Source organism: Carassius auratus, chromosome 46 (assembly GCF_003368295.1).
Source record: "Carassius auratus strain Wakin chromosome 46, ASM336829v1, whole genome shotgun sequence".
Taxonomy (NCBI): domain Eukaryota; kingdom Metazoa; phylum Chordata; class Actinopteri; order Cypriniformes; family Cyprinidae; genus Carassius; species Carassius auratus.
The window spans coordinates 9,429,884-9,445,998 of NC_039288.1; the positions used below are offsets into that span (position 1 = coordinate 9,429,884).

Genomic DNA, 16,115 nt, shown 5'->3' on the forward strand with positions numbered 1-16,115 from the left:
ATGGACCCTGTGGGTCTCTACTGGTAACTGGTCACTTTCTATTGGTGGCTTGTTAAAACAAACAACTCCTAATGCAATATGTTCTAAAATACACTACAGAAAACAAAATTTGATTGGTTTTAATGGTTAAAAGTTGATGGTTTGTAATGTTTGTAATGGTATTTTTCTGTGATGGCTCTATTGTTTATTATTTTTATTTTATTTTATTTTTTTACATTAACGGTCATCATCAGCATCTTAAATCCTCTAAAGTTTTTCATATTTGTATTTTTTATGTATGTGCATAAATAACTATTATTTGTATTATTACAAAAATTACAAGAAAAAAAAATAGTTAACTAATTACATTTGACATCATGTTCTCTTCTGACTGCCGTTATCAGTCTCTCTCAATGTTTTCCCTTTTATTGAAAGTCATGAAATCACTATCAAGGGGGTTTTCTTTTGCTATTTGTGCAAATGGGGATGCCAAAAAAATAAAAAAAAATGTGTGGTACTCTCCCATTTACTTCTCTTCAAGTTCACCCAACTATGACGGCATCCGCTGCTGAGAAACCCGGAAATGTGAAAAAGCTCCATTAGTTACTCTGAACTGAAATCCCTCCCGCTGTTTTCAGAACCCTGGACAGTTCCTGTGTCTACAGTACACAGCTAGGTGCCTTTGCGCGTTCCATTAACGTTTGTTTGTATTGCAGACCTAAGGCCCTTTCTCTTGGAGGTTCATAGCAATGCCTGTTTATTAGACGTAGAAGAATGAGCTCTCAATAATCGTTTCCAATCCCAAATGTTTGCTTTCCCAAGCATCAAATTATAACGCGTTTATGTTGCAAGTGGGAAAGTTCTGTGTCATCTAAAGTCAGCTTTTAATAAGTTGTTGCGTGTCTATATTTCGCATTCTCATAGTTTTAGGTGTATATGCGTGTACGCACAAGCTGTGGGCTGATTCGCTATTTAACCAAAAGGCTCGACAAGGTTAGGCCAGTCTGTTAATGGCTCTTCTGTCAGGGCGATTGTAAACAGATGGCACCTTTAATTTTAGCATTTAGCTATTTAAAAATATGCAAATGACTGGAAGTAGCCCAGGCGTGCATTTCACTCATATTTGCTTATTCGCGGAGGGTAACGTCAGGGGGAAAACTGAGGATTTCTTAAATGGGAAGTCAACAAAACCATACTTAGTGAGAAAATAAATAGCTTGCGTCACGAAGGGATTAGAAATGTAAGCGAAGCCAAACTCTTGTTGCCTGCCAAGAACAGCAGGGGTCCCGAAACTCGCCCTTGGCTCTCCTTTTCTCCAGCATGCTGCCCACCGGCATCCCCTGACTCCAAATATTACCAAATGCTATTTAGTCGATGTTTAAGCCCTGCTTGTTGTAAAAGGATTATTCATTTCAGGGAATAGATAGATAGATAGATAGATAGATAGATAGATAGATAGATAGATAGATAGATAGATAGATAGATAGACAGACAGACAGACAGACAGACAGACAGACAGACAGACAGACAGACAGACAGACAGACAGACAGACAGACAGACAGATAAGGTTATTTATTAATTTAGACTTATATAGGCATTTTTAGCGAAACCCATATTCTAAAATGTTTATAATTGTTTATGTTTTTATAATAATAATATTAATATATATTCAATTGATGTTTATTATTATTCCTACTATATTCCTCTTATTATTAGTAGTAGTATTATTATTAGATTTTGTTGTTTTAAATAGTCCCCGACTATTTTATTTAACAATGCACAGAGCATTGGTTACGGTGTTTGCATTCGCTTTCTAATCCGATACACTAACACAACTGTAAACTACGTGCTATTGTTTACATGCAGAGAGGGAAGCGGGTAGACAGACCACGGGTGGTCTGATCCGGATTTATTCCAGTGATCAGACATGCCTGTAGCTTCCAGAACCCGTGAAAACACGGCTCCCTGACAATATGCCACAATGACATTACCCCACACAATATTTAATGATAATGCACAAGGAAATGTGCACTAAAATATCTAACGATAGTAGATATAATCGCACGCTGCTATTTTAGTTTTTTGCCTTTTAATTTAAAATAAATTATATGTAGCCTATATATTAATTTGGAACTTCGTGAGAACATACACGAACCAGAATATCTGTACAAAATTATTTTAAAAGGTTTGAATTTAGTCAATATACTATTTTTAGAGTAATTCCACTAAATGTTAGGCTAAAAAGCTGCCTAAGGTTGTAAATTCAGTCTCTAATTCACTAGAATAAATTAGAGTGTACGCAATGTTTGCATTTCCACAGCTAACAAAATGATTACCTGGGTAAATATTTAAAATCCCTTCGATTTGTGGCTACTTTGTCAAACCGCTGGGCGATCCGGTACTCGCCATTGATGCGAGCCAGTATCTTAATCCAGTGCATTTTGCTGTAAATGGCTTTATGCATGAGAAAAGACCGGGATCCCCCACCGCGCGCACAGATCATTCCTTCAGAATTAAGACACAGAGACGGCTATTTGGATTTTCTACACTTAATTTCTAAAGACATAATGCAAAAAGACGTGCACACTTAAATAGCATCTATAGACGTTTAGAAATATTTATCGACGTTTCTAAGTTAATTAGGCTTTGTGGTAGCCACTGCCACTAGACTTTCAGTCTCAAATTAATTATACAGAAAAAAAAAATTGAATCATTATCGTCTTAACAAAAATAATCATCTATGCAGAAATCGAACAGAGTCTCCCAGTTCAAATGTGCTGTCCAGGATCCAGGTCGAGTGAGGCCAAAAACGCAAGCCTTCTAGCTACACGTTTTTCTGATTTTACTGGTCGAGTCCAAATTCGGTAGAAACAAAAATGGCACGTCGATAAAATCATTCGCTTTACTACCATCAGCCTTTATAGACGTTTTACCAAACTCAAGGTAGAACTTTGGAAGGAATCTGAGAGTACCAATATTTAAACCCGTTGCCATGGCGACTTGTCCACGATTGGCCACAGCGGCGTAAGTACAAGAAAAACGTCATCAAATCTGAATACGGATGCAAGATGCTCCCGCGAACTAGAACAGAGTGATGCAAAAAAGTGTCGTTGAGGTGAGTGGACACAAGCAGGTGGATCAAGAGCACAAAACAAACCCGGGAGGAAACCTTGGAGAAGCCTTTTTGTTAACATCGAATACATTTATTTTATGATTCCATGGATTTCTGGATGCCGACAGGTATGATGCATAACAATCATCACGTCCGGAGGGTTTCCCTCTAGGCGTGTTGGGGACTCATTCTCAAGACGGAACATTTGCTCTGCTGTTGCCTCCCTCTCCAAAAAGCCAAGACGTTGCTCCGCGCCGATTCGTGTGGCCCCAATCCGAGGCGCGGTGCCCGTTTGGGAAGGTCGGCTCTCGGTTCCCTCCAGGGCGGAATGATGGTGCACTGCGCGGGGTGCGAGAGGCCCATTCTCGATCGGTTCCTCTTAAATGTCCTCGACCGTGCATGGCACGCCAAGTGTGTCCAATGCTGCGAGTGTAACTGCAACCTGACCGAAAAATGTTTCTCCAGGGATGGAAAGCTCTATTGCAAAATTGACTTTTTCAGGTAAGATCTGAAGCTGCTTGCTTTTGGCTGCCTCACCTCGTCAAACTTCTGGACTAATCCTCATTTGAAGAATGTGTCATGTAGGATTTACCTACCCTTGTTTTCCTCTTATGTGGATGAGACTCGATTTGTGGATTAACCTTCCTAAAATGTGTAATGTACTGTTAAACCTTTGATCCTCCGTCGTTCATTAATAGCTTTTGATTGATGAGCCATTCATTGCTTATTGTATTCACACACATTCGGCGTGAGAATTCCTGCTGAGGACCTTTTTTGCACTTGACTGTGGGGAAAATATCTCTTAGTGAAGTAATTATTTATTATACTCAAAAACACGATATTTTGCGCATTATTACTATTTTGCTTTTGAACCCTGATAGGCAAAAATCACTGGATTACTAATATTAAACATAGACGGCTGTGTTTATTCTCATCTATCCAGAAATATAAACGATAAATCCAGCGAATAGGATTTCAACTTAATATAGGAAATATATAATTTACATTAACTTAACCTCAAATTGACAAATAAAATCGCCACGATTATTTAAATGTTTAATTCATTTAGAAACAGCCTAGTTAAATTACAAAACAAACTAATTTCTTAAATAAATAATTAAAAAGGAAATACAAAATGTGCAATAAATTCCAAGAAGATTAGAACCCCAAACAACACAGTCTCAAAACACCCGTGTTGCGTACCTGTAATTATATTGTTGTAGTCTCAGAACAGGCCGCTCATTTACCTTTATTAGTCATTTTATCGCTCAGTGTGTTCTGTCAGGTTTTCTTCTGGTTTACATTTCTCTGAGCCATTTAATGTCATCCAGTGTTTAAGCTTTCATATGTGCCATTGTTATCCCAAACGGCCTTGACCATCACGTTCTATGGGGCCCATCCAGCTCTGCGCTTCAATGTGGAGCCATTAGTGGGGCGAAACAGTAATCACCCGTAATGCGTCCATTTGTTGTGTAAGTAGTGTTATGGCCTTTCACTGGGAGAGATGCATTTGAAAAGCGCGAGAGCGACTCGATACCATAACAAATGGGGGAAGATTTAGTACATTAGTGTTAAAATAAACCCGAGGGGAGAAACAGAAGGGTAGTAGTGCGCTTGACGTGCCTCACAACCAAGACCGGCATGGTCTTTCCCGTCTCATTGTCATTGAAATATGAATTGAACAAACTACACGAACTCTGTATAATTTGGCAAATACGTCGTGAAAAACAAACAAACAAACAAACAAACAAACAAAAACTGTGTAGGCGCCACTCAGAAAAGTAACAACCACCTGTAATTGGCGGATTATTTCAATTCACAGGATGAATAGATAAATATCAGAAAATCGAAAATCAGGTTTTGTATTTGTAGATGAAAAACACTCTAGTTCCATTTTAATTTCAACGACAACTCACACTCACTAAGAAATGAATATCATAGGTGAACTGCGTTTGTGTTTAATACTACAGATTAGGTTTTGGTATATCTTAATCCCACAATATCGCTTCATTTAGAGTATGTCGACTTTACCTTGAGCATGCCAAGGACTGCCAAGTTCCTTCATAATTACTGGACGTTATACAAAATGCACATACTACACACAAGCACTTAAACAGATACTTGGAATGGAAAATCAATTGCTGAATGCTTTTCGGTATCCAGTACGGCCTTTACAGTCCCCGGCGGAGTGTCTGTAAAATAAACAATTATTGGCACAATGTCCATGACGCAACCTTTGTGTTGACCATTAGGCTTAACATGCTGCGGTTTTATATATATATATATATATATATATATATATATATATATATATATATATAGTTCTGTATTGTAATCTTTGTGTCCCTCTGCAGGCGTTTTGGTACGAAATGTGCGGGCTGCTTGCAGGGCATTTCGCCCAGCGACCTCGTGCGAAGAGCGCGCAGCAAGGTGTTCCATCTGAACTGTTTCACGTGCATGGTGTGCAACAAACAGCTGTCCACGGGAGAGGAGCTCTACGTCATCGACGAAAACAAATTTGTGTGTAAAGAGGACTATACGAGCGCGAGCGCTATCAAAGAGGTCAATTTAAATTCAGGTGAGAACGACGGGCTGTGCATTTAAGAATTGTTTGTGTGTGTGTGTGTGTGTGTGTGTGTGTGTGTGTGTGTGTGTGTGTGTGTGTGTGTGTGTGTGTGTGTGTGAGTGAGAGAGAGAGAGAGAGAGAGAGAGAGAAGGTTCCCGTCTCTCAGAATTAATCTGACTCAGTTTTGTGAATAAGGGTTAATGACATGGCACTCATTTTTATCTTTTTCAAAATTACATTAAAATTTATATAAAATGACATGATTAACATGATTTCTATTGTTATTTATTTTTAAAAACCAGGAAGCAATTCCTTTTAAAACATGATTAATGGTTATATCAATGTCAGTATGGCATAACCTGCATTCAGGAAGCCATGTTGTTGTCATGTGATATGAACTCTTTATAATAGAGATGACACCCTCATAACTCTGTCAGGGTCATTGTATTAATTTGGACTGTTTTAATACATTTCTTAAAACTTGAAATTCACAGAAAAGAAGACAAAAATTACTATATTTGAAAATATCTATTAAGTGTCCAAAAACAATATTTAGACATTTTACTTTTACTTATTAACATTTCTTAAAATGAATCTATTCCTGTTATTAACCTCAAATAAATCGATACACATTTTTATTTTTAAGACATTTTGTGTTCGTTTGTCGCCTGCTACTCATTATATATTGTCTAACGTACTTTATAGCCTACGTATCTTTCTAAGATGTAAATGCACAATAACAGAGCTATAGTGTTGTATTCAAATGTAAAATCCATTGAAAGAAAACGACTAGCCTGATTCAGAGGTGTGTTGGTTCACTATTTACGCGCGTCCCCGTGATTGTGATGCTCATGAGTGTTCAGATCCATGGACAGGCTGTTTGTTTTCCAACACACAGATGACATCATTATCGCCTCCACTTGTGGGTCAGTGCTAGTCCAATTAATTTAACAGCGACGTAGGGCTTCGTCCAGTCGCTTTAAAAGGGGCGTACAACACTCAGATTCATTAATGCAGCAAATGGTCCTTTGAAAATTATTGCGTGCTTTTTTTTACAGTAATCCTGATTTTTAATGACTGTTACAAATGCATATTTGTAAGAAAAACAATCCAGGCTAGCCGGGGTTTTGTTTAATGATCATGCAAAAAATAGTGTTATATTTGAGCAGTTATTTTTTCTTTCTCTCTCTTTTTCTTTAATAACTTATTTTAGAAATTCAATACAAGAGTAAATGCATGCCTTTTTAATATGATGTCATGACAGTCCATGTCCGTGACTATAATTCAGTAAATCAAATTTCCATTGCATGCTGAGGACTTTTGGTTTAGTGTTGTCCACATAAGGAGAAGTGTCCATAACTCATTCTCCTCAGCCCATGCGTGCTTGTCAGATAAACGTCTGTAGTCGTCTATTCGCGTTTTTCAGACAATGACAAGCTGTTATCAAGCACAGCAGCCTGTCCCAAGAGACATCCAGACTTAATTCCTCTGAAATTTCGCAGAAGTGATTCACGTTTAGACCTCTGTTTGCTTTCTAAAGTTTCTTTGTCTTTCTTTTTTCTTTTTTGAAACCCCCATGTTTCAGAGTGATTCATTGTTTCAAAGTTACCAACACACAAATTTTGCAATATTATATCAAATAAAATTGACAATCAATTTAAATGAGTGTAAACTCATGTCTAGTGGTACAGTTATACTTGCACAATAAATAAATAAATCCCCATGCCTCACACCTTATTTAATTCAAAACGCACATGTACACACACAAATTAAGGCCATTAATCTGTAAGGGTACAGAAAAAGTACAAACCTGCACGTATGGTCAGCCATGATATTTATATTATTCATTCATGTAGATTAAATGTTAAACTGATGTTATAAATCAAATTAATAAAATGAGATCGCCGATTCAGATGATAGGAGTTGTAGCTATTATTTAACATCCATTTATATAGTCACACATGACATTATAAGATTATGGTGATAATGGTAGCCTGTGTTATAGTGAACAGTAAAGAAGGAGAAAAAAATGTTATGCAATGAGTCTATTTCGTTCCTCATTTGTCCTTTATCATACTTCAGTGTCATCGTGTACGGATCGGAGTTTATCGCCTGATCTCCCGGATGCGATCCAGGACGACACGAAGGAGACGGACAATTCCACATCCTCAGATAAGGACACTAACAACAACGAGAACGAGGAGCAAAACTCGTGCACGAAGCGGCGGGGCCCGCGCACCACCATCAAGGCCAAACAGCTCGAGACTCTGAAAGCAGCGTTCGTGGCGACGCCGAAGCCCACGCGACACATCCGCGAGCAGCTCGCGCAGGAGACAGGCCTCAACATGCGAGTCATACAGGCAAGAATACACCTGGATTTATTCATTTGTTTATTAAGGCCTTTCCACGATATTCAATGCTGAAAAGTCATTTGATAGGCTATCTACATTTATTTAAGATTTTAAACATTCTATATCATAATGCAATCACCTCGAGCTAAATTAAATAGGCTAATATTATATGTATAGGATATCGCCTTAAGTAGCAGTTACAGATTAACAACCACTACTATCCTAGAGGTCAAGGTCATGACACTGTCCTAGTATGGAGAGAGGAATTTTAATGCTGATGTTTCTCCAGTTTTTAATTATGGTTGTATTATACACAATCGTTTTTTGACAAGGCCAACATTGAAGACCATCCCCCTACTGACAAACCTCGCAAAATATAAGTTAGGGAAACAATGGGACACTTTAACTTCTTCTGGAAGTTCATCATGAAAGAAAAGTGGTTATAAGTATAATATAACAGGTAATGTGAAAGTTATGTATAAATTATGTCAAAATGCAAATATAGGTTGGGATTTTCACAGTTGTAAAGCAGTTAATTAAAGTCGTTAATGGGGTTTTTTATCAGGTAGTAGGCCTTGAACAAAAAAAAAGCAAGATAATGTCAGCTACATGATAGGCTTGTCAGTTCCTGCTAAGAAAATATGAATGTGAAAGACAGTCTGCGCTGACAGCAATTACAGCCTACAGTTTCTACTAAATTTAAGAACTTTCGGCGTACAAATTGTTCAGATAATTAATGAGGTAAAACTTAATTGGAGAAGTGTTGGTTGACAAACACAACCATGCTGTAAAGTCCAGGTAAAGATCAACGGCATTAGTGAGAACGAGTTTTCCACCAGTTTTCAGAGAAACATACCAAAAGAATTTAATCCTGAAACATTTAGCCTAGTAATTTCAATATGTTATGTAAATAGTACAATTGAGGAGCTTTGTGGAAAGGATGACTTGATTATAAATCTATAATGCGTCACTGTCATCATCAAGAAATCGCAACCCTCTCTGAATCCCAGCAAGGCTCAGTGCTTTGTTTCTGAGCCAAAATGGAGACGGCCTTTGCCACACGTCCCCTTTCATTTGTTATGTGTTAAATGAGGAGTGCGCTCTGCGCGGGGAGCCCTCCGGAGCCATGCCGGTTCAGCAGCATGTGTGTGTAATCCCTAAGCAACGCTCACTCAGGAGGAGGCAAAACATTTCCATAAAAATGTACCAAACAGTTAGCCGATTGTTCTCAATAAGCAGGTGTTGCCTTTGCTGAGCATGGAGAGGAATGCTTAAGAGGTTTTAGGTAAAGAACATGTTTTCTCACTCTAATATAGTCTCTCTCACTTTCTGTTTTTCTCTTTTGTACGTGGCAGGATTGTGCCTCCAGAGCAGACTAACTGTTGTAAGCATATATTATGCAGTGGCAATGCAGATTCAGGCATGAATGTGTTACATTGTACCATCATGCATAACAATGTCACCTTATGTCAGACATTTTCACATCATTCTCCGCTCTTTGTTTCTGTACAAGCAGTTTATATGTCAACAGTGTGAAAAACGGCCCTTGTGGTGTTTGTTGAACTACACGGTTGTGATTCTTTTGACTAAAAGGTTATATTTGTGTTCTACCAGCACAGTGGTATATCAGATTGCCTTGGTCTTACTAGAAGATTGAAACAATGTTTGACAGTGATGAGTCTGATATTCCATCTGTCACACACTGTTATATCAGGTCTATTTGTAATGAGCTGGTGGCTTAATGATCAAACGATGCTTGTGAACCCCGCGATGTCTCAGAAATTATGTGCATGCATGCACTAAAATGGACTGGTGAAATCATCACAGCATATTAATTTCCACAGGAATATAAATCTTAATAATCTATTGCATTGTATTTCACTAGCACTCTAGGTTTTACTTATTTAACAAGCTGGGAAGGACCATTTAGTTTGTTAGTTTCTTTCATTAATAGGTTGAGTTGCAAGATATACATGATACAAGAAAACAATTGTCTATGCATGATATATAAATACACACACACACACACAAGCTGGTTTCTATATTCATCCTCTTGGTATTGGTATGTTTCTTCAAGCAGATGTGCTAATACCATTAAATCAACAAGAGTGTAGGTAGTAAATCCCTGAGTAGCTGGTTTTCTTTTAGTTTTTGTATGTACTGTATGTTATATAAACATTACAAGCTTATTTAACTTTCCTCTGCAAAACACAAAAGAAGATATTTTGAAAATTTTTTTTGGCTATTCACAGGTTCACAGTTGATTGGACCCCATTTATGTTCACTGTGTAGACAAAAACAGTTCTCAAAATATCTTCTTTGTTTTGTCGTCTTTTGTGAAGAAAGTCCCTTTAACAAGCATAAGACAAGGCATAATGAAAGTAAATATCTTGTTTAGTTGCTGTACGTGGCCTAATTACATCAGGGCACCAGGACAGGTGTGGAAAATGACCCGTTTTCTAATTGGATGATTAGAATAATGTGAAATGTACAAACGTGAGCTCTCATCTCACGTACCTCTTTTGTGTAATTACATAGTATATAATTGTGGCTTTGCCCTTTAGGTGTGGTTTCAAAATCGACGGTCTAAAGAACGCAGAATGAAGCAGCTCAGCGTTCTCGGTGCTCGACGACACGCTTTCTTCAGGGGACCACGCAGAATGAGGCCACTTGGAGGAAGACTAGAGGACCCTGACATAATGGGCCCTGGAGGATACAGCTACTATGGAGGTACATGAACAAAAATAATGTGCTGTCTGACAAAACACACATGCCCTGTATCTTTAAAGGCTTTTCTCTTACCTGAAACCACAAAGACTTTAACAAGCAGTTTCTTTCCTGGTATTAAGATAAAGTACTTCAGCATCACCATCGTTCCTTGGAACTTTACCACTCAAACCAAAAACTATGATTATGTCATCAGAGCAGAAAATAAGAAATGTAATACTGGCATCCAACAGCGTTCATTGGAGAACTCTGCAGAGAAATCTGATTAACAAGACCCGGAAAGCGATAAACGATGTGCATTACCTTTTGCTCGACATTCCAGCTTGGTCTCTTTGATTGGATTTTGCACACTTCTGGAATCTGACATACTAACAGGTGTTTGGCAGAGATGCAAGCAGTGTTTTCATTTCTGTAATGAGTGAACATAGCAATACAATCAGAATATGAATCACCAACCATTCTACAAATAATTGAAAAAGTGCATATTTCAAATCCTTCAAAAAAAAAAAAAAAAAAAAAGCATACATTTCCAGCTTTTAGAACATGGAAACAGACATACTGATCTCTAGAGGTCTGGCATTGATGATTTGACTATCTATCACTCAGCGAGCAAGTGGTGTTTCTTTATAGTAAAATGTATTTCGATGATTGATTAGCACATTAAAGTATCTGCAGGGAAAAAATAATGGAATTGGGGAGGAATGTTAACGACTTTCTGTAGCACTAATTATATAGGCCAGTCGCAAAGGTATGATGTAGTGAGAGGTTGGATATGAGAGGAAAAATGAAGAAACATGCCTCTGCACTCTCCTACGATTTCCACATTTATGGCCTTTTTCCTCACCTTTCATTTGAGTATTTCATTCATGAGCACTTCTTATTCATCAGCATTGTCTTTGTGGCAATCTTGTAATAAAATTTTTTAGTCATAGCCAAACTATTCTGACACATTGTCTTGAAAAATGAGAAAAACATGAAATTGGGCATCAAATAAAAGTATTACTCATTGTGACTTAATTAAATGTCACGCACACTGATTTTTCAAAATGTTAAACAAAATAGATCATTGGAGTGTATTTTTTTACAATATAGTATTTAAATTTTTCTACTTCAAAATTTCACATTTAAATTTAAGGTGTTCCTTCCTATTTTGTTTTACTACTTTATGAAATTTACTAACAATTTTTGAGTGAGAACGGTTTCTACACCAATTTTCTCTTCAGTGTACTCGACCCCAAAAGTAAATATCAACAGCATTACTGATTTCTCTGTATTTCTCTACAGAATACCAAGGGGACTATTACGGGCCAGTGGTCAACTATGATTTCTTCCCTCACGGACCCCCTTCCTCACAGGCACAGTCTCCAGCCGAGTCCCCGTACCTCCTCAGCTCGGGTTCAGGAGCCCTGGAGGGCGGTCCAGTCTCCGCTCTCCACCCCTCAGACGACCAAAGGTTCACGGACATGATCTCTCATGCGGATACCCCCAGTCCTGAGCCAGGCATGACTGGACCTCTCCATCCTAATCCACAGGGGGAGGGTGGCTTCACAGGGGGTCCGAGTCCACCCTTCCCCCTGGCCAACAATACCAGTTACAGCGGCCCCATGTCCCATCCTGGTCAAGAGATGGGGGAGAACACTGTTTGGTAGGACAGCAAGAGGCAGGAAAGACTCTTAACAAAGGAAACAGAGGGAATTCCATCCAAACTGGTCTACCTAAGTGCTAAAGGTTACTGAAGGAAGATTTACTGGCTGGTCATGGACCAGAATGAACCAATATTTGGACCATAAACCTGAAAGGTGGAAAGACATCAAGTGCAAATGACCCTCTCTTGCGGTTTAGGTTCTACTGTCAAGGAATGTGTATTGTCAGTGGTCCTCTTGACCAATCACATTGGTTTGATTCCGTTTCTTGAGTTTAATACTATAATTGCGACAATATCTCAGATGTTTGTCCAAGGGGTTTTCTACTGCATTTGATGGTCAGAAGTGAGCTAGAACTTAAAGGTAAATCCATTTTCATTGTTTCGTTGCCGTTAGTTTCTTCCTTTTCTGAGATCCCGAAGGCTTTATGTTTTCTGTTCTGTCTTAAAACTGGTCCATTTGTAACATATTTGGTTCATTCATTAACTGCTGAATTGGTTCATTAAACATTTCAATGAACACTCAGTATACCGGTGTTCTGATAAATCTATGCCTGTCAAAACACACTTTGCACTAATCAAATATCTGATATGTAATTGGACTTACAGGTACACTGAATCAAAAATTATAACGCATTTCAGAGGGAAAAAGTTATTTTTAGTTAAAACATAACTGTGGTCAAATTGACCCAACAACTAAGGATATCTTGTTTTATCTCTTTTTTAATTATTATTTAGTTTTCACACTTTAAAACAAACATGTGCACCTGCAACATATGGAGACATCTGCCTTACCCAAATCACCTCCCATCCCCCATCTTCTGCACAGAGGCCTTTGCCCACACAGTGATCTGTCATTGAGAAGCTTGCAGAAACGCCTGACGAGCCTGTGCTTTGTTCAACTTCATTTAACCTTCGCTTTAGTACCTTGCTTTGAAAAAAAAAAAGTGTTTTAATGGAAATGATTTTCAAAAGAACATTGAAGCCATAATGAAAAATGTCTTTTAACAGCTGAGGTCTCTCTTCTCAATGGGGGGAAAACAAAAGGATGGGACAGGCAACATCTGTGACTTACCACTGCACCCTGAACAGCCTCCAGACTGAAAGCAGGCGCCATCTGATGGGCTAGTGAAGAAAAACAATCATCTTGACAAATGTCACCTGGCCATAGGGGGTTATAATAATTTAGTAATAATTTAACTAGTTTTTGGTACTCAAATAAAAAATACAACCTGGAAAATTGTCCCAGGCCCATGATGGGAGTCTCACCAGAGGTCCTTTATACTGTAGTCTACTTATTAGGTCTAGCGAAGGTTGACCCACCCATAAAAAATAAATCCACCACATCAATTCTTAGCACCCTTTATGGGTACTTTCAAACTCAGGATATAACATATGATTTTTAATATAAATAATTCACTCATTCCTATAAATCCTTTCAAAAGGTATCACAGTCAAACAAACATGTATCTGCTTTCATGCCAAACGTGTTTTCAATGTTATGAATCTTAATACTCATACATTTAGAGACTTGTAGGTCTCCACTCCTTGTCTCAGTGGGATCAGGTGGGCCTGTGGAGGACCACGCAGGCCCCAATTTTCCCCCTGACTGGTTTTAACATAACGGGTAATGTGAGAGGAGCAGGCACGGGCTCTTCCACACCATCTTCTCCCCCAGAGGGAGACTCTGAGCCGGGCTGGATCCCACATTCAACCCCTCCTGCCGTGGAAAACGTGGTCTTTAGTGCCACCATACCATTACTGCCTGCCATATCCCTCTGTTATTTACTTGTCCTCCTTCTCTCTGTTTGCTCCCTGGAGCCTGCCAGCACCATATCTCGTTTGGCGAGGTAGAATAGAGGTCTTTATCTCAGGGAGGTGAGGACGTGAAGGCAAGGAGCTTGGGGACTGAAAAGGTGTCTGTATACACATACGGACAGGGGCCATGCTTTGACCAAGAGATTCACAGGAAACACTTTGAGATCTCAGAAAAAAATCTTTAGTTTTATAACCCTAATATATCCAATGTCTTGTTTCTGCACACACACATATCACACAAGCCTTTTTGTAATGGATTTCCTTGTTTTGCTTCAGTGAGAGGGAAGAGGTGGTGGTGGAGGGGAGAGAAGCCTTCTGTTGTTGCTATAAATCACCTGCTCGTTCTCTCACACCTCTCTCCCTCCCGTTTCTCCGTCCCATGCTATCCCACAATGCCCCCCTCCACCCGGCACACAATCAGCCCCAAGCACAGGAACCCCTAGAAACTGCAAATCCTCTCAGCATCCCTCCTCACTTCGGTTTGCTTACTCTATCGCTCTCTTCAGCCTAGATTTTATTATCTTTCACGTCACCTTTACTTTTCTCTTCAGAGATTACGGTTATATTTGCACATTTTCTTTTTGATTTCAGACTCTTCGAAGGTCAAATGTTTAAGCATAATCATGAAAAGTTTTATTTGAGCAAACTCGAATATAGCAGAGGAAATTGAACAATTAAGTTGTTTTTGCTTTAAGCAAATGTGTCAATTAACTATTGATTATGTTGTTGTTGTTGTTTTTTCCAGATGGAAAATTACATTTAGCTTTGTTCTTGTGTATTTTTAGTTCAGTTCAAAATGCAATTTCCAATTGCAAATTATAAACCTGTTTGTTGGAACTATTTTAAGGGTTTTCATTGTTTCTATTCTGTGCATACAGTATATGCAATAGTGATATAAAATGGTAAATAATGTAAATTTCTTATATATACTGTAATATATACTTATTTTATTAAAATTATTTTTGTAGAATAACTTAAAACTTGATGCAAACAATATATACTGTTGATATCAAATGGATTAAAGTGGTTAAAATGGCTAGTTAACTTATTTAATATTATATATTTTTTATTTTGTAATATTGATGCAAATATTACATAAATATGCATTAAATGGTTACTTACATTTTACCTATTTTAGGAGAATATAACTTACTGACAAATGTAAATAAACTAAAATAAATTATTTCGAGTTTTCAAAATATTTGTAAATATTTTTATTACATTAATATAAAATATAAACATAGTTGAATAGTACCTTTTTGAAAAAAACACTAGAATTTAGTAAATTACAAGTTTCTTATTCTTTCAGTGGTTTCTTTCTCCAGAGGTTTTGCAGCTTTAACCCATTCTCATTTTCCCACAGTTGCCCAAATTCTCCTCTCAAGTGTAGCCAGACCATCCAGAATCCTCTGTAACCTCCACCTGCTCAAACCTCCTGCGTTGTCACCTCTCCTATCACCTCTCGCAATCTGCCTCCCCTCTCCTCTCCAGCACACTTCCTCATGTGCCCAGTCTCTCCTCGCTGTAGCCTGGGGCTGGGAAATCCTATTAGCCTTTACCATGGGAGAGAGCAGGAGACACATCATTAATTACACACACAAACCCACTCCAGACAGTGCCAAGCTTAATCAGCCAGGACCATAAAACACACAGCAGCTAGTGCACCCACACCACAAACACACAGATGTACATACAGGTACACACACACTTGCAGAGCAATACCTCGCACTATTGGTTTGCAAAAACCATGCACAGTTCAAAAGGTTTTTTTTTCCATTCATTTCCTTGAAAATCCATCAAAATATTCCTTAACCAATTCTTTTTTTCAGATTAGCAGTAACAAATATAGTCAACGAAAAAAAATTCAAAAGATGTGGAAATTGCCTAAAATTTGCTAAAATAGATAAAAGCTGGAAGAA

General features: G+C 38.2%; 1 protein-coding gene across 1 annotated transcript; it reads left to right on the plus strand.

Moving 5' to 3' along the window:
• The first annotated feature begins 2,921 nt into the window (after positions 1 to 2,921).
• lhx5 (LIM homeobox 5) lies at positions 2,922 to 14,864 on the plus strand. The gene is made up of 5 exons (XM_026234644.1): positions 2,922 to 3,593; positions 5,447 to 5,670; positions 7,741 to 8,018; positions 10,574 to 10,739; positions 12,021 to 14,864. The coding sequence occupies exons 1-5, from the start codon at positions 3,421 to 3,423 to the stop codon at positions 12,383 to 12,385; spliced, it is 1,206 nt and encodes a 401-aa protein (XP_026090429.1). The 5' UTR covers positions 2,922 to 3,420; the 3' UTR covers positions 12,386 to 14,864.
• The last annotated feature ends 1,251 nt before the right edge of the window (positions 14,865 to 16,115 follow it).

Excerpts from the sequence above, each read along its gene's own strand:
- lhx5 (XM_026234644.1), top strand. The coding sequence starts at position 3,421 with ATGATGGTGCACTGCGCGGGGTGCGAGAGGCCCATTCTCGATCGGTTC. Across the intron at positions 3,594-5,446 it reads TGCAAAATTGACTTTTTCAG|GCGTTTTGGTACGAAATGTG; the intron begins GTAAGATCTGAA and ends GTCCCTCTGCAG. Across the intron at positions 8,019-10,573 it reads TCAACATGCGAGTCATACAG|GTGTGGTTTCAAAATCGACG; the intron begins GCAAGAATACAC and ends TTTGCCCTTTAG.